This window comes from Salvelinus namaycush, chromosome 36 (genome assembly GCF_016432855.1).
Source record: "Salvelinus namaycush isolate Seneca chromosome 36, SaNama_1.0, whole genome shotgun sequence".
Classification (NCBI taxonomy): domain Eukaryota; kingdom Metazoa; phylum Chordata; class Actinopteri; order Salmoniformes; family Salmonidae; genus Salvelinus; species Salvelinus namaycush.
The window spans coordinates 1,628,524-1,647,762 of record NC_052342.1 but is presented as its reverse complement, the minus strand read 5'-3'; the positions used below and the strand labels follow the sequence as shown (position 1 = coordinate 1,647,762).

Genomic DNA, 19,239 nt, shown 5'->3' with positions numbered 1-19,239 from the left:
GTCAGGTTTCGAGTGGTGAACCTCCTGCTTTTTCTGTGCTCTAACTCTACTGTTCTCTATGTCTCACGTCAACATAGGAGATTGGCAACCTTTGCACTCAATGTTCACGATGGAGTGGAAACACCTAGCTATTCTTTTCACTTTTCTTCTATTGGCCTGTTCATGTGCAATATGAGTGTCTGAATCGGATTGTGAGCTGTATGTCTATGTGAACCGGATCTACACTATAACTGTGGTGAAAACACTGCAAACCCCTGGTCCAAATGATTACTGGTACTTGCCAAAGAGAACTATCTAGGATCTAAGTCCAAGTACCTTGTGAACGGGACACTGAATTCATACTGTATATGTAATATACAGATTATTTATGTCATGTATTACAATCTCTCCTCTGCAGGTGGTAGACCTGTACTGGGGGGTGGACCCAGAGGAGTGGGACAGTCCAGACCTGCAGCGTCTGAGGATGAAGCTACTAGAGGAGTGCCTCCAGACCTCCGCAGGTCCATGTTTTGTTGTGGGTATAATAAGCATGTTAATAAGTCTTTATAAGCCTTCAGATAACAGCCCTGTCCATTAAACCCAGCTGAGAATTTAATTTTACTGTTGTCGTGACGTGACATTAATGTGATGACTGTTATTTATTGAATAATTACCTACTATGTTTAATTGTAACTATATTAAATTAATCATGTAACAATTAACTCATTAGGAATGTGGGGCACCACGGAAGAAGTTGTTTAACGAGTTACCATCTCCCGAATTAACTCAAGAATATATACAGTTGAAGTCGGAAGTTTACATAAACCTTAGCCAAATACATAAACTCGGTTTTTCACAAATCCTGACATTTTATCCTAGTAAACATTCCCTGTCTTAGGTCAGTTAGGATCACCACTTTATTTTAAGAATGTGAGATGTCAGAATAATAGTAAAGAGAATGATTTATTTCAGCTTTTATTTCTTTCATCACATTCCTAGTGGGTCAGAAGTTTACATACACTCAATTAGTATTTCGTAGCATTGCCTTTAAATTGTTTAACTTGAGTCAATCGTTTCAGGTAGCCTTCCACAAGCTTCCCACAATATGTTGGGTGAAATTTGGCCCATTCCTCCTGACAGAGCTGGTGTAACTGAGTCAGGTTTGTAGGCCTCCTCGCTTGCACACACTTTTTAAGTTCTGCCCACAAATTTTCTATAGGATTGAGGTCAGGGCTTTGTGATGCCAACTCCAATACCTTGACTTTGTTGTCCTTAAGCCATTTTGTCACAACTTTGGAAGTATGCTTGGGGTCATTGTCCATTTGGAAGACCCATTTGCGACCAAGCTTTAACTTCCCGACTGATGTCTTGGGGTGTTGCTTCAATATATCACCATTATTTTCCACATAATTCTCCTCATGATGCCATCTATTTTGTGAAGTGCACCAGTCCCTCCTGCAGCAAAGCAAACCCACAACATGATGCTGCCACCCCGTACTTCATGGTTGGAATGGTGTTCTTCGGCTTGCAAGCCTCCCCCTTTTTCCTTCAAACATAACGATGGTCATTATGGGCAAACAGTTCTATTTTTGTTTCATCAGACCAGAGGACATTTCTCCAAAAAGTACGATCTTTGTCCCCATGTGCAGTTGCAAACCGTAGTCTGGCTTTTTTATGGCGGTTTTGGAGCAGTGGCTTCTTCCTTGCTGAGCGGCCTTTCAGGTTATGTCGATATAGGACTCGTTTTACTGTGGATATGGATACTTTTGTACCTGTTTCCTCCAGCATCTTCAGAAGGTCTTTTGCTGTTGTTCTGGGATTGATTTGCTCTTTTTGCACCAAAGTACGTTCATCTCTAGGAGACAGAACACGTCTCCTTCCTGAGCGATATGACGGCTGTGTGGTCCCATGGTGTTTATACTTGCGCACTATTGTTTGTACAGATGAACGTGGTACCTTCAGGCGTTTGGAAATTGCTCCCAAGGATGAACCAGACTTGTGGAGGTCTACAATTTTTTTTATGAGGTCTTAGCTGATTTCTTTTGATTTCCCTATTATGTCAAGCAAAGAGGCACTGAGTTTGAAGGTAGGCTTTGAAATACATCCACAGGTACACCTCCAATTGACTCAAATGATGTCAATTAGCCTATCAGAAGCTTCTAAAGCCATGACATCCTTTTTTGGAATTTTCCGAGCTGTTTAAAGGCACAGTCAACTTAGTGTATGTAAACTTCTGACCCACTGGAATTGTGATACAGTGAGTTACACATGAAATACTCTGTCTGTAAACAATTGTTAGAAAAATGACTTGTGTCATGCACAAAGTAGATGTCCTAATCGACTTGCCAAAACTATAGTTTGTTACAAGAAATTTGTGGAGTGGTTGAAAAACGAGTTTTAATGAATCCAATCTAAGTGTATGTAAACTTCAGACTTCAAAAGTAAATGTGAGTAAGTAATTTTGATGGAAGGGATGAGATTGTAATTATGGTCAGAGAACAGAGAGAGGTGGTAGGATAGTGGATAGGGGCCTTGTCCCAGTGGCTCTTTCTGTCTACATTTTTACCCCATCTCTTTTAATTTACATATCTTATATCTTCATCTCTCTGCCCCTACAACCACTCTGTCTCTGTCCTTTTCCCCTTTCCCTCATCTATCTCTCTCTCTTTCTGTTCTCTCTATTTCTCTCTCTCCCTCTCCTTGCCCCTCTCTACATCTCTCTATCACTTCATCTCTGCTTTCTTCCATCTTCCCCTCCCTCTCTCTGTTTGATATTTTTCCCTCTGCCCCCTCTCAAATTGTAATAACCACCAAGGTAAGGGGGTTGAGATGATGCTTTTCCCAGAGATGAGTCTCTTCTTCAGAAATGAAAAGTCTTGTGTGGCTCTCTGCATGCATTAATATCAACCCAGGAGGATCTGTTTAACCACTTTATCCCTGGTTGAACCTGGCCAATAACAGACACACACACTCATGAATACACACAGTGGAGAGTATGCACAAACGGAAACACACACACGTGCATGCGCACAAGGTCAGACACACACATAGCATCCCTCGGAAGCCCAGTCATAAGATAAGGAGTGTATGGGTGGAAGGGAATATAGAGAGGCCTCTCTGTATGTGCTGGAGAGGAGGCTCTGTATGTGCTGGAGAGGAGGCCTTTATTATAGGATAGAATAGACACACAGCGCACACACACACACTTTTGACAGCTTGCCCTGTGGATGTGCTATTGCAATCACCCGACTTTTAGTAAAAATTACAGTTATTTCTTAGCTCTGGTTTTTCTCGGGTGGCTCAATAACTGTGTTGAGAGGCCTAACTCCTTAGCTTGAAGAAGCACTGTGTACACATAAAGCACTCACACACACACCAGCAGTGTGTACACACACACACACACACACACACACACACACACAAGCATGCACCTCCATGCAATCTGTCTCTCTGCAGTTGAATTTTTTAGGATGTATTAGAACCCTCTCTCAGTTAACGGTTTATCATCGCCGAGTGGGAATACCAATTTAGATCAGTGTGTCTACTCTAAGGACCCAGCCTTGCCCAAGCTTCTACTTTCACATAGAGGGAGAGATACATTTATAGATATGAAAGCTTGACAGATGTTGTCCCTTGGTTATTGTGATAATGTTGCCGAGAGACATATTTTCCATCCTCGTAAGTGACTGAATGATACACTTTCTTTGATCAGTGGCAGACGTGTAGTCAGAGAGGCAGTTGCCAGTTCTGGTTTGTGTTTGTCGACCGAGAATGAAGGGTTTTGGGTGGATTCTCCTCATGTTTACTTTGAGTCAGACAAGTGAAAAGCTGATGACCTAAAAACTGCTAGATGAGTGGAGTGCGAGAATAGAATATGTAGTGGTGACTGTATTTTGGGATACAGTAAGAACACATGTTATAATGCAGGAGCTCACGCTAATACAGAACTCTATACACACACGCTCTACCTGATACACAAACACACTGACACACACACACACACACACACAAACACACTTTCTTTCTCACTCACACAAATTTAGGCGTCCAAATCCCGCCACAAAAGGAAAACCAGAACAGACACATCTAACCCTCCACTGTCTCCCAGCTCCATGACTCACAGATCCACACCCCACCTCCTTCCCCAGTCTTTCCCACTGCCTCCCTCCCAGGCTGCGCTGCGGTGTCCCCCAGTGTCCCTGTTAACCAGCACAGCCCCGGAGGTCTCTCTCCGGGAGCATCGTTTCAACAGAAATACTCATCATAAATATAGATGATAATACAAGTTATACACATGGAATTATAGATATACCTCTCCTTAATGCAACCGCTGTGTCAGATTTCAAAAAAACTTTACGGAAAAATAAACCATGCAATATTCTGAGACGGAGCTCAGAACAATAGCCAAATTAGCCGCCATGTTGGACTCAACAGAAACCAGAAAATACATGATAAATGTTTCCTTACCTTTGATGAATTCATCAGAATGCAGTCCTAGGAATCCCAGGTCCACAATAAATGCTTGATTTGTTCGTTAATGTCCGTTATTTATGTCAAATTAGCTACTTTGGACATGTTTACCAAACGCCAACCCAAAGCGCGTCCACTGCCGTCCACTATAACGTGACGAAATGTCCAAAAGTTCCGTTACAGTCAGTAGAAACATGTCAAACGATGTACTGAATCAATCTTTAGAATGTTGTTAACATACATCTTGAATAACGTTCCAACCGGAGAATTTCATCGACTTCAGTTGACCGAAGGAACAGAGCTGCCTATCACGTGAACCCGCGTGTTCAATGCGTGATCACCTCCTGCCAGAGCTCACTATAACAGAACTCATCAATATCTCTCTGTGATTTCAATGAGAGCTTGGTTGAAAATTGGCACCCCCAGAGAAAATACAAACAGGAAGTGGAACTTCTCAGGTTTTTGCCTGCCATGTGAGTTTTGTTATACTCACAAACATAATTCAAACAGTTTTAGAAACTTCAGAGTGTTTTCTATCCAATATGAATAATATGCATATATTAGCAACTGGGAATGAGGAGCAGGCCGTTTAATATGGGCACCTCTGTGCACCTTTCATCCAAGCTACTCAATACTGCCCCTTCAGCCATAAGAAGTTAACACTCCCACTGACACTGAATGAGGCTCTTCCCCATTTCTGTCTTTTGTAAAATCCATTGTACATTTCCAGTCCCCTCCGACCACCAGTGTCTCCTCTCCTCTCTTCCAGTCCTCCTCAAGACTCCCAAATAGAACCCCCCCCCTCTCCCTGTATTAGGCGCATACACATTTATAAAGACAAAACCCATGTTGTTAATTTCTGCTTTACCCCTACACACCTCCTTTGAGGAGAAAAATTCTTACAGACAGACCCGGTGCAAAAAGGACTGCCACCCCTGCACTAAAATTTGTCCCATGGCTCAACACACTTGCCCCTTTCCACCAGAGCCCCCAATCGACTTCATTCACCACATCACTATGCGTCTCCTGCAGAAACAACACCTGTACTTTTTTTAGTTTTACATATTCACCCAACACACTCCTCTTTCCCGCATCTCTGGCGCCATTTATATTGAGCGAGCCTACCCGAAGAGTCTCCATAAAGAAGTGGAAGAAAAGCCAGCAAAGAAAGAGACCAATAGCAAAGCTCAAAAAAACCCAGTGTCAGAAAGAAAATATACATCTAAACAGTGTCTGAAGGTAAACCTTTACTCACTGTTGTGACCCACTTCCTCAACCTAAATCATTTCCTGGGTGAGAGGACACAATGCCCCTCATTTTTCATAGCATGTTGTACTGATTTTACAAACTTTCTCGGATCAGGAAAAAAAAGCCTCAAGATTAACTTTTTCCCCTTGGTCTCATACAGGAACCTTGTCAGTTCTCTCAACGTGTACTTTGACCCCTCTGCTTGACTGGCTGTCAGCTCTGGGACCATTGAAGAGGAGTCTGAAAAAAATAACTCCTCATCCTCTTCCTCACACTCACTTTCCTCCTCATCTCTATCTCCCATCCTGACCACCTGCCCCTCCTCTCTGGTCAGGGCATCCCCCACAGCAACAGGCAAAGTTTCCATGGTGCCTTTGACCACAACCTTTTTCCTTTTCCGCTTGACACCCCCTCCCATTCTCTTACACTTCCCCACTATACTCTCCTCATCCACTAGTATAACCTGATTAGACCCAGCCTCATCTACACCACCCTCCATAGCATGACTAGGCCCATTATCATCTACACCACCATCCCTGGCATGACTAGGCCTAGCCTCTTCTACACCACCATCCCTGGCATGACTAGGCCCAGCCTCTGCTGTCTGCATCTCATTAACCCCTGCACGTTGACCTCGATTTCCCCCACTGGCGCTTGTACCCTCACCTTGTCTATGGCCTTTATGTGGGCACGCAAAGCTCTTATGCCCCAAATCCCCACACTCAAAACACCGTAGACTATCTGTGCTGGCAAACCCTGCATAGAGCCCCTCCCCATGCCTCACTTTAAAATGCATATTTAGCTCTTGCTCATTGTTATTCAGAAACATAAACACTTGCCTCTGGAATGAAACAACGTGCTTAACGGCATCTGCCTGAAAACCTGCCGACAGTACACGAAAACCGCTAGCAAACTTACCAAAACAACTCAGCTCCTTCCTGATTTGATCATCCGTAATAAACAGAGGCAAATTTGCAACTACCACTCTTGTCGAAGTGGTAGAGAGAGGTGAAATTGGCACCAACACACATCTTTCAAATATTCCACTAGCAATTAGCCTACCAACCAAATTTGCTCTTTTCATGAACACAACCACAGCTTTGTTCATTCTAGAAGCAGAATGTATAAATTCAGCTCCTACCTGTTCACTGACCGCGAGCAGAACCTCCTCCACCTTAACTCCATTCTCAGGAACACACCTGAATCCATGCCGTATCGACAGCGTCTCCTCCGCGCTAGGCTGAGAAGCCATCGCGCACACCACACCATCCAAACCCTAGGAAACTTACTCTGTCCTCTTCCACCCTAACTTTGAAAAAACTGTGGATACCTCTAAAACAAATATTTTCATTAACCCTCCACCATAGAAAATAAAATTGAAAGCAAAGACCAAGAAAATAATCAAGAAAGTTAGTTAGGGCAGAGCCCTCCACAACAAAAACTCCCAGCAGAGAGAGAGTGAGAGTGAGAGAGAGAGGCCTTGCCCACCCTCGTGCAGTGGCAGGTACAGGGCTGCAGCTTTAATCCAGTGTTGTCCAGACCAGAAGAAATTGACAAGGGTCCTCTGAAGCGCTTGTATCAGACCCCCGGTGTCTGTAAAATCATTAGTCTGTGCCACAGGGTAGAGGCAGCAAGATTATTAGCTACCAGTACCCTTCCCCTATAAGACAGCTGGGGTAGCACCCATTTCCACCTTGACAGTCTGGCACACACTTTCTCCACTACACCCTCCCAAAACGTGACATCATGTAACAACTTAACATTAAAATACCAGTAAGGTGATGACCTTCGTGGACAGGACAAGTGAATATCAACAGTAACAATATGGTGTTCAGAGAAACCCACAGGAATAATATCACACCTTCCAACCCTACTACAGTAGAGCTAAGATACACATAACCTGTCTAACCTTGCTGCACTGACACGACCTTCATTAACTTTTAGCCATGTGTACTGCCTAACTTTTGCATTCCTTACTCTCCACACATCAGAATGCTCAAACTCAGTTAATAGACCAGACAGGCAAGTGGCTGACCGCAGATGAGGTTCTTCAGCAGTGCGGTCAACAGTAAAATCTACTGTAAAATTCCAGTCCCCCCCTTAAACCATACACCCCTCTTGGTCACAGTGTCTTAAGGTTTCCTTTATTTTATCAAATACAGCAATATGCTCTGTACCCTCATTAGGAGCAATAACATTTTTTTTAAAAACTAATAAAAAACCCATAACATCCACCTTGACCAATAAAACCCGTCCCTTGACAATCTCTGTTCTAGATACCACAGTCACCCCTAAGCCTGAGGAAAACAAAATTGCCACCCCAGCACTGAAATTAGTACCATGGCTGAGATTATGCTGCCCCTCCCACCACATACGCCAGTCAACCTCATTTTCCTCATCACTGTGTCTCCTGTAGAAAAACTATATTAAGCATTTTCTGTTTTATTACTTCTAATACCCAAGCCCTCTTATTCCTGTCCCTTCCTCCATTAATATTGGGAGAACCTACCCTCAGTACCTCCATATAGAAAAGAGAAAGGAAAAGCAGAAGAAACCACAGAGAAACCAAAGAGAAAAAATACACCCTATGATGCATGATCCTCTTCAGTATTTAAATGATCTCTTAACCTGACCACGTTTCCCGCTACCTTTTGATGCTGTGACAGCATTAACATATTTCCTCACGCGAAAACGCTTATTCTCACTCAACTGGTCCAACCCCACCGTCTTCTGTAACATCGCAGGTGACCTCACTAACTTATCAACATCAAAAAAATCTGCCATTTTAACAGATTTCCCAAAAGTCTGATCCAGGAACCCATTTACCTCCTCTAGATTGTAAATTGAGTTGTCACCAGGTGCTATCTTATCAATAGAGATATCCATATCCTTCTCCTGATCCTCCTCAACTGAGGCAACAGACCCCTGACTCCCTTCTACCACATCCCTCTCAACACTCCCCACTTGCACCCCATCACTCGTACCAGGCATCTCCTCCACTACCTGGGAGACTAGCCCCACCTGAACCCCCTCCTGTACCCCATTACTCATAGTGGGCATCTCCTCCACTACCTGGAAGATTAGCTCCACATGAACCCCCTCCTGTACCCCAGCACTCGTACTGGGCACCACCTCACCAGTCTGAGGAAATGGCTCTTCAGATCCATCCTTACCTTCTACAACAATATTTTTTTGCTGCATAACATTTCCCTCTGGTACAAGTTGCAACTCCGTGCCCTCAACACGGACTACTTGTTGCTCAGCAACAGGTGCTTGTGGCTGCTCTACCGCTGTCGGCCACCTCTCCCTACATCAGTGAGCCCAGGCGTTACGAGGACCACCTGCGCCCCTCCCTCTGCCTTCTCCCTTTTCAGGCAAGCATGTCGCTTATGGCCAACATCACCACACTCAAAAACACCGTTGACTACCCGTCCTAGCATAAGCCATACACAGTCTGTTGTCATACTTGACTTTAAACGATAACTCCAAAGTCTGCTCCGGTGAGTCCAAAAACATAAACATCTGTCGCCGAAACGACATAACCTGCTTCAAAGCCGGGTGTTTGCAACCCAACAGGACAATCTAATTGAACTTGCGAACTTCCCAAACCGCAATAACTCGCGCTCCAATAGCTCATTGGGAATAAACGGTGGTACATTCGAAATCGTTACCCTTGTTGATGGAGAAAAAAGCAGCGTAACTTGAATAAACATTCCTTTAAGAAGTACGCCTTGCTCAACCATACGATTAACAAGGCGCTCTTCTTTAAGAAAAACCACCACCGCATTATTCATCCGTGACTCATAAGCAACATTCTCATATCCTACCTTCTCTCCTACGGCGACCAGAAACTCCTCCACGGTGACAGTGGCTTCAGTAACACACCTAAAGCCGTGCCGAAGTGACAGGGATGGCGTCCCCATGTGGGTCGCCATCCCCGCCAAAACCAGGGTAATTTCGACACGAAAAACAATATACTTAATTCTACCACAGGAAACATAAAAGAAAAAACAAGATATCTAACTCTACACAACACTCGCACAATTCCCAGCATGCACCAAACACTCCCGAGAGAGAGAGAGAGAGAGAGAGAGAGAGAGAGAGAGAGAGAGAGAGAGAGAGAGAGAGAGAGAGAGAGAGAGAGAGAGAGAGAGAGAGAGAGAGAGAGAGAGAGAGAGAGAGAGAGAGAGAGAGAGAGAGAGAGAGAGAGAGAGAGAGAGAGACTCCTCCGCTGGATGGATGGATTCAGCATTGCCTCCTGTGTCTGTCCACAGTGGATGGGTTTGGATCAGAGAAGCTTTGAAATCCTCATTGCCTTCCTCCTTTTCCCATGATCTTTCTGTCAGTATACACAATATCATAATGTTACTGTCTACAAACACTAGGGTTTTATTGGCACTTTACTGTTAGATAGCATTCCTTTACAATGTAATATTTACTCTAGAGGGGTGTAATAGTCATAGACCATAAAATGATGTCTCTGTCAATGATCCATACTGTTTACACAGTGTATGATGGGTGCTGTGTTATCTGTTATGGTTATGACATCCTCACAGATAAGACAGGTGGCACTACACGGCCACTAAACACACACACACACAAATACATACACACACCCACACAGAAGCACACCTGTCTGGGATTTTTCAAACCTGTCGAGCTGTCGGCGCAATAAAGTAGGTGTCCATGGAAATTGCAGGGGTTGGTTGGCATGGGGATGGTGTCATTGACCAGAGATTAAGCATGACATTGAGGCATGACTTGTTTTTCTAGATTTCCCATATGTAAAATGATGATTCTTTCAGAACGGCACAAGGACATACAACATATCCATTCACAAAGTACAGTTGTTGTTCCTGTTTTGCTACTTTTATACGTGAAATGCAGTAACACTGTAAACACAGCCTCCCATTCAGTCTACATGATATAGTGTTAAGTTGATATGCCTGTTTGTAGACTTGCATTCTGAGAAAGTTGTTTCCCAGGTCGAGGGCATGAGGAAGCCATTTTAACACAAAAAGACGGTAAATAGGAAAACCCCATGATCAGATATAATCACAGATCCCAGTCACCATGGCGATAAGACGGCATTTTCAGAAGGGGATTTCCCAACGCCTGCTGTTGAAACCAGTGACTAGTGAAGATGACTAATGCTAATATGAAGAATGGCATCAAAGTGGTTGTCATCAAACGCTCAACGTTATATAGATGTTGTACCAATCTCTATGAAGTAGCACTTTATTGTGATTCTTCTGATAGATTATTCTAGTTCCATGACATCTTGATTCAGATGTCCCATGTATACATTTGATCTCCTGTATCCCAATCGCACCAATGTATTTGTTCCTTTCCCCTCACAACGTAATGTGCAGCACAATGGAAAAGTTTGATAGAGAGCGATTTTATAGCCAGATTTATTCATTGATTTGTTGATTTAATTTATGGTGTCTCCTATAACAGTCCATCTTATTCAGTCTGTATTCCACACCTCGAATGCCAGAGTACATATAGACTGGAGTGAAACCTTCCCAAGCATTTGAGGGAAGAACAGTGTAGCTAAAAATCACTTTTTTTTATCCCATTCTATGTCACTTTACACAATTAAGCTGGCTGTTGAGTGCAAGGAGACAAAGCTCTCCTTCCCAAACCTTTGGGCCGCCTTCTTGCTCCCTTCTCCCCCCCTCCCTCCCTCCCTCCAACCCTCCTTCCCTCCATAAAAACATCAAAAGCTTCAGTCTGTCCACCTTGATGCCTTACTCTACAGTAGCTGTTGAGGTTCCAAACACGTAATGCTCTCATGATAAGGCAGGCAGGCTGGGTGATAAAGTTATCCAGAGAAACTGTGGCCAGGGACAGCAGGAGGGAGAGCTTTTATTTGTCATTTTTTATTGAACCTATATTTAAAAGTCAGTTAAGAACAAATTCTTATTTACAATGACGGCCTAGGAACAGTGGGTTAACTGCCTTGTTCAGGGGCAGAATGACAGATGTTTACCTTTCAGCTCGGGGATCTAGCAACCTTTCAGTTACTGGCCCAACGCACTAACCACTAGGCTACCTGCCACCCCTAGGAAGAAGATGGAGAAAGAGGGATGAGTGAGAAAGAGGGGAAGAGAGGGAAGGCTGTAGGAGAGAGTAAGGGAGAACATACAGTGCCTTCAGAAAGTATTCATACCCCTGGAATTATTCCACATTTTGTTGTGTTACACGCTGAATTGTACATAGATTAAATATATATTTTTTCTCATCTTTTTTCTCATCTACACACCATACCCCATAATGATAAAGTAAAAAGCATGCTTTTAGAAATATTTGCACATTTATTGAAAATTAAATACAGAAATAGCTCATGTACATACAGTACGTATTCACACCCCTGAGTCAATACTTTGTAAAAGCACCTTTGGCAGCAATTACAGCTGTGAGTCTTTCTGGGTATGTCCAAAAATCTTCAAGCTCTGTCAAAATTGTTGTTGATCATTGCTTGACAACCATCTTCAGGTCTTGCCATAGATTTTCAAGTAGATTTAAGTCAAAACTGTAACTCGGCCACTCTGGAACATTTGCTGTCTTCTTGATAAGCAACTCCAGTGTAGATTTGGCCTTGTGTTTAAGGTTATTGTCCTGTTGAAAGATGAATTGATCTCCCATTGTCTGGTTTTCCTCTAGGATTTTGCCTGTGATTAGCTCCATTCCATTTCTATTTTTATCCTGAAAAACTCCCCAGTCCTTAACGTTTACAAATATACCCATAACATGATGCAACCACCACTATGCTTGAAAATGTGGAGAGTGGTACTCAGTAATGTGTTGTTTTGGATTTTCCCCAAACATAACATTTAGTATTCAGGACAAAAAGTGAATTTCTTTGCCACATTTTTGCAGTATTAGTTTAGTGCCTTGTTGCAAACAAGATTAATGTTTTAGAATATGTTTTATTCTGTACAGGCTTCCTTCTTTTCACTCTGTCAATTAGGTTAGTATTGTGGAGTAACTACAATGTTGTTGATCCATCTTCAGTTTTATCCTATCACAGCCATGAAACTCTGTAACTATTTAAAGTTACCATTGGCCTCATGGTGAAATCCCTGATTGGTTTCCTTCCTCTCTGGCAACTGAGTTAGGAAGGACGCCTTTATCTTTGTAGTGACTGGGAGTATTGATACACCATCCAAAGTGTAATAAATAACTTCACCATGCTCAAATGGATATTCAATGTCTGTTTTTTTTTTACCAATAGTTGCCCTTGTGAGGCAATGGAAAAACACCTTTGGTCTTAGTCGTTGAAAAATCATGTTAAACACTAGTATTGTACTCAGAGTGAGTCCATGCAACTTACTATGTCACTTGTAAAGCACATTTTTACTCCTTAAGTTATTTAGGCTTGCCACAACAAAGGGGTTGAATACTTATTGACTCAAGACATTTCAGCTTTTCATTTTTAAATAATGTGTTAAAAAATATATATTATACTAATTTTGACATTATGGAGTATTTTGTGAAGGCCGGTGAAAGGTTTTCTTCTTTAATTTAATGAATTTTAAATTCAGGCTGTAGCACAATAAAATGTGGAAAAAATCAAGGGTGTGAATACTTTCTGAAGCCAATGTACATAGAGGTAGGTACAAGTGAGAGACAGCGAGGGAAGAGAGAGGGAGTCGGAGAAAGGGAGAGGGGATTGCATCTGGCATCTGTGCAAGTGTGTGTGACAGGACAGTACAGTACATAAAGGGCCAAACCACATGAAAAAATACTATGGTATTCACTGTAGTGTTTGTGCAGACTTTAGTGTAGTATTCACTGTAGTGTTTTTGCAGACTTAACTGTAGTATTCACTGTATTGTTTTTGAGGACTAAAGTCTGCAAAAACACTACAGCAAATACTAAAGTATATACTGTAGTGTACTGTAGTATTTACAGATAACCATAGCATAAATACTGTAGTAACATAACTGTAGTATATACTATAGTAATTAATTTAGTGTTTTTGCAGATTGCAGTATACTGTAGTTTTTATTGTAGTGTTTCTGTGTACTGTAATATTTGTAATATTTGCTGTAGTGTTTTTGCTGACATTGTATGTGTAAACTTTCTCTAATCTCTCTCACACACACCAATCCACCCACCCACCAATGACACAGACACACAATTGCAGTCACTCACCCATCCTGTCCTTTCCTGCTGTCCCTGCAAGGCAGAGACTTTGTCAGCAGCTCAGAGAATGACTCTCCCTCTCTCTCTCCTTCTATCTCAATCTCTCTCTTTCCATCTCTCTCACTCTGTCTAAGCTTAGTTCAGCTCTTTCCCAGATGTCTCCATCCCCCAAATGACAAACTGATCTGCAGTTCCCACAAATAGCTCTGCCGTACTCTGGCTCCGTTAAAGAAAACAGCTGATGGAGGGTTCCGATTGGAACTGTCATTAGTTCCTAACGAGGAGAATGTATCTCATCTCACGCTGTTTTTTTGAAACGTTCCATTCCCTTTATGTCAGGGAGCTTGTTGTGATCTCGGTCAGCGTCTATGTACGACTGTCACTTTTTTTCATGTCTTGAAACAGCTGACATACCTCAACTCTCTCCCTCAGATCTCTTGCCAGGCAATTTCAGGGGAACTGCCTCCATTTTGTTCAGCGGGCCCCGAATCGAAATTGGTTTGGGTAGAAAAAATAGCTAGCCAAACCCTATTAATTTGTCTTTCGCTGTACCTCCAACTTGTTTCCCCAAGAAAAGACAGGAAACAAACCCAAATACAAGCCACTAATTGGATCTTGGTCAGTTTTATTCATCAAAAAGACTTGATTGTACAATAAGTCACATGTATAGAAAACACATAGAAAAGACACTAATTTGATATCGATTCGTTTTTTTCCTCAAAAAGGGCATTTGTCAGAGATAGAGCTGATCTTACACTATGCCAGGATCGCAAAGTCGCGTTCTGGAATTGATGTGCCTTTGCCGACGGCAGACTGACATCATTTTTTGCTTGAGAGAGTTCACAGTCGTCTCCATCCCTTCTCTCTACCCCGCGGGTATCAGTGTGTGGTTCCTACTCAAGGCGTAGTACTGTAGTAGGGATCAGCTGGATATTTGCTATGCTTTCCAGTGATGTTCTGCTTTTGCTCCCATTCTCCTCGCATGCGTGTGATTCTGCACAGCAAGCCTCGACTGGTAATTGTTCCTAATAATGGTAATGGTAATGAATTGGTCGTCGCTCAAAAGCATATTGAGAAGTGTGGTTCTGTGTGATAAGAAAGAGAATGAGCTAGTGCAGATTCTTTCAGTGTGATAGGCAAAGATAGTAAGATTAAATAAAACATTATTATTCTATCAAGCATGTGTGAGCAGTGTGGCTTTATATAATTTTGTATCCCTGGCCATACTATTATAGGGAGACCGTGGTGATCATCGTGATAATGGCGGTGTTGCTGTTGAAGATGATAATGATGAAGATTATGCTATTCATGACAACAGTACACCTTTAATCTTCGGTTACTGGCCCAATGCTCTTAATCACCAAGCTGTCTTCCACTCTGTACCAACAGACATATCCATACTCCATTATTCCATTCCATACACACACTGACAAAGACTACAGACAAATGAATAGCAAATACAATACATTTCTGATACACTCAGCACTTCGCCATGACCATTTACTTTGCCCAGTTGTTTGCCTTTCAGTCTAGCCGTGTACTGTGAATTCACATTCTAAAAGGAAGAAAATAAAACATAAAACATTATGAACTCTAAGCCTCGGGTGACAGAGCAGACCGGTACACACAAGACACACTAATGAAATACTGTCATTGTCTCCCTGTTCGCCTGGATGCCTTCACACAATAAGCACTTCAAGGCAAAAGGCTGTGCAGAGAATCATAATCATAGTCTCAAAGATACTCCGAGATTGAGTGTACCTATGAACCTTGAAACCAATGATAATAGAATGTCAAGTGGTGATGATGATGACTGTTCCACCTCTCTCCATCTTTCTTCCCTCCTACCCTCATTCCTTGTTCTTTCCTTGCTCATAGGGGCTGGTGGGGGAGAAGTATGGCAGTATCCGCGTTCCAGGGGAAGTGGAAGCTCCAGAGTTTGAGAGGATCCTGGATGCGGCGGTGGAGGCGGGGCTAGACACACACATCCTGGAGGAGTGGTACTGCCGAGACGAGAATGCCGTGCCACCAGCCTACTACCTCAAACCCAAAGCCCAGATGTTGAAGAACTTCCAGAACTCAGTAAGATTTGAACCATTCTACCACAAACCCTGCCACACCAAACCCTACTACTTTAAACCCAAAGCCCGAACTACAAAAACTCAGTAAGATGAATCCTGAACCCTTCGGCCTTAAATCAATAGAACGTTATGCCAAGAGCCTAACCCAGTTGTTCTGGAATGGTAGTTGAGTGGGCCGTGGCCAGTTTCACTTGGATCATGGCAAAGACTAACTGAGTAGGTCTCAGTTAGACTTACCCAAGATACTGAAACATCCTTACGGACAGCCAAAACTTTCTTCAGTATCATATTCACATTGGAATAGGGAACTTTTCTGCTGTGTTTTTGTCTAAGCCAAATGTTATGCTTGAACACATGTCCTTGGTTCACAGTCACAAATTGCTTTTTAAAGCAGCAGTAAAATTAGCTAGTAAAAGTCATTTGTCAACAACTCTCAACCCTTCTTTTATACAAAACTTTTCAACTTCAACTTTCTGCCCCCGTTAGAATTTGTTGGCCTCGTGGAAAGTTTATGAGAGCTATAAAGATGCACCCTTTATTTTCTTAAAAGACTCAAAAGCTTGGTAAAATTACTATGAGTTGGGACTAGCAGTAAACATATCTGCAGATATCCACTTGTCCATTTAACTACAGTGCTAGGCAAGTTAGTTATAAGGTAAGCATATTACATATGCTGTAGTGGCTAGCTAAACATTTGTGTATACCTGTGTAACAGTCACCATGTAACTACAGCTGCTTTGTCTGACTAAATGTTAGTGCCTGTGTCACTGTGTGCTAGGTTAGCATGCTGTGAAAGCTAGCTAAACATTAGCGCTTTTGTCACTCAATGCAGCTCTTCCTCTTGGATGGAGGTTAATTTGGAAATTAGAAAAACAGCAGGGTTGGCATCCTGGAATCTTCTCTCATGAATATCATTGACTTCCTCTCTCCAGGCATGTCTACTGTAGCTCTAGGGTATTAGACACAAAAACAAACACAATAGGATCAGCAGGTATAGATTGCATTTCCACTATAGTGTGTCTCTGTGGTCCATTTCAGCTTGTGGAGATAATGCACTATATTGCATCGGTTTGCCGTGGGCCAAAACAACTCCAACAGTTTCTACTATTTACCAACTCAACTGTCATCCTTTTGCCAACTTCTATAGGTCTTTGGCTTTGTTAAGACTACCATCCAAAACAAACATCAATAGCTTACCAATTGAGATAGCTATGTATTCTTTAATCTACTATATATACTACATAACAAGGAGTATGTGGACACCTGCACGTCAAACATCTCATTCCAAATGTATGGGAATTAATATGGAGTTGGTCCCCCCTTTGCTGCTATAACAGCCTTGACTCTTCTGGGAAGGCATTCCACTAGATGTTGGAACATTGCTGCAGGGACTTGCTTCTATTCAGCCACAAGAGCATTAGTGAGGTCAGGCACTGATGTTGGGCGATTAGGCCTGGCTCTCTTTCCAATTCATCCCAAAGGTGTTCTATGGATTTGAGGTCAGGGCTCTGTGCAGGCCAGTCAAGTTCTTCCACACCGATCTCAACAAATCCTTTCTGTATGGACTTCACTTTGTGCACGGGGGCATTGTCATGCTGAAACAGGACAGGGCTTTCCCCAAACTTTTGCCACAAAGTTGGAAGCACAGAATCATCTTCAATGTCATTGTATGCTGTAGTGTTCAGATTTCCCTTCACTGGAACTAAGGGGTCTAGCCGAACCACAAAAAACAGCCCCAGACCATGATTCCTCCTCCACCAAACTTTCAGTTGGAACTATGCATTCAGGCAAGTAGCCGTTCTCCTGGCATCTGACAAACCCAGATTTGTCCGTCGGACTGCCAGATGGTGAAGCGTGATTCATCACTCCAGAGAACGCGTTTCCACTGCTTCAGAGTCAGCTAGCTTTACACCACTCCAGCCAACACTTGGCATTGTACATGATGATATTAGGCTTGTGTGCAGCTGCTAGGCCATGGAAACCCTTTTCATGAAGGTCCCAACAAAGTTATGGTGATGACGTTGCTTCAAGAGGCAGTTTGGAACTCGGTAGTGAATGTGGCAACTGAGGACAGAGGATGTCTACGCGCTTCAGTACACGGCAATCCTGTTCGGTGAGCTTGTGTGGCCTACCACTTCGCAGCTGAGCCTTTGTTGCTCCTAGACGTTTCCAATTCACAATAACAGCACTTACAGTTGACCGGGGCAGCTCGAACAGGGCCGAAATTTTACGAACTGTCTTGTTGGAAAGGTGGAAGCTTATTACAGTGCCACGTTGAAAGTCACTGAGCTCTTCAGTAAGGCCATTCTACTGCCAATGTTTGTCTATAGAGATTGCGTGGCTGTGTGCTCGATTTTATACACCTGTCAGTAACGAATGTGGATGAAATAGCCGAATCCACTAATTTGAAGATGTGTCCATATACTTCTGTATAGTGTATGTTCAAAAAAGCGGAACTGTGTGCCAATTTCAATATTAAAAACTCCCGTACTCTCCCTCTCTTCTACAGATGGAGTCGAGTAGTGCAGCCAAGATGAAGAACGACAAGGCGTGGAGGAACGTGTCTGAGGAGATCAAGAGGATCTTCCGTAGGTCTGTCCTGCAGCTCCAGGAGAAGGGCACCATGAAGCCCCCTCAAGCCAAGAAATTCCTCTGCTCTGGTATGTAGGCTACTCCTGTCTTCTCTTCTTCTTCTGTGTTTATTCAATGTTCTTCTTCGTCTGTTTTCTTTTTAGCTTTTTTCCTTCTTCTTCTTCTTCTACTAGGGTGTTGTATCTTGTGTTATTCAGTTCTGTGGTGTTGTCTTGTTCACATAATAATGTTCATTGAGCTATACTGTATAACCAATATATGTTTGTTGGGTCCATTAATTGTGCCGAGAATATTTAACTGGGGGAGTAGTTCTCAGGCTTTAGTTAAATCAGTTAAGTAATTATTATGATTATTTTATGGTAGCAATCAGTTTTCCTCATGAGCCAATGTGAATGTACCATCAGTACATTCACATTGGCTAATATGACCGATGGTAAGCCACCCAAGCCACTGCCTGTTCACCCCGCTATCATCCAGAAGGCGAGGTCAGTACAGGTGCATCAAAGCAGGGACCGAGAGACTGAAAAACAGCTTCTATCTCAAGGCCATCAGACAGTTAAACAGCCACCACTAACATTTAGTGGCCGCTGCCAACATACTGACTCAACTCCAGCCACTTTAATAATGGGAATTGATGGAAATTATGTAAAAATGTACCACTAGCCACTTTAAACAATGCCACTTAATATAATGTTTACATACCCTACATTACTCA

At 42.7% G+C, this 19,239-nt stretch overlaps 1 protein-coding gene across 1 annotated transcript in view; it reads left to right on the top strand.

Moving 5' to 3' along the window:
- Window positions 1-19,239, top strand: part of LOC120030204 (NACHT and WD repeat domain-containing protein 2-like) — a 67,794-nt gene that overhangs the window by 37,432 nt on the left and 11,123 nt on the right. The window contains exons 3-5 of the mRNA XM_038975556.1: window positions 398-514; window positions 15,730-15,933; window positions 18,442-18,592. Of these exons, the coding sequence (XP_038831484.1) occupies window positions 398-514; window positions 15,730-15,933; window positions 18,442-18,592 (472 nt within the window). The remainder of the gene's footprint in view (window positions 1-397; window positions 515-15,729; window positions 15,934-18,441; window positions 18,593-19,239) is intronic.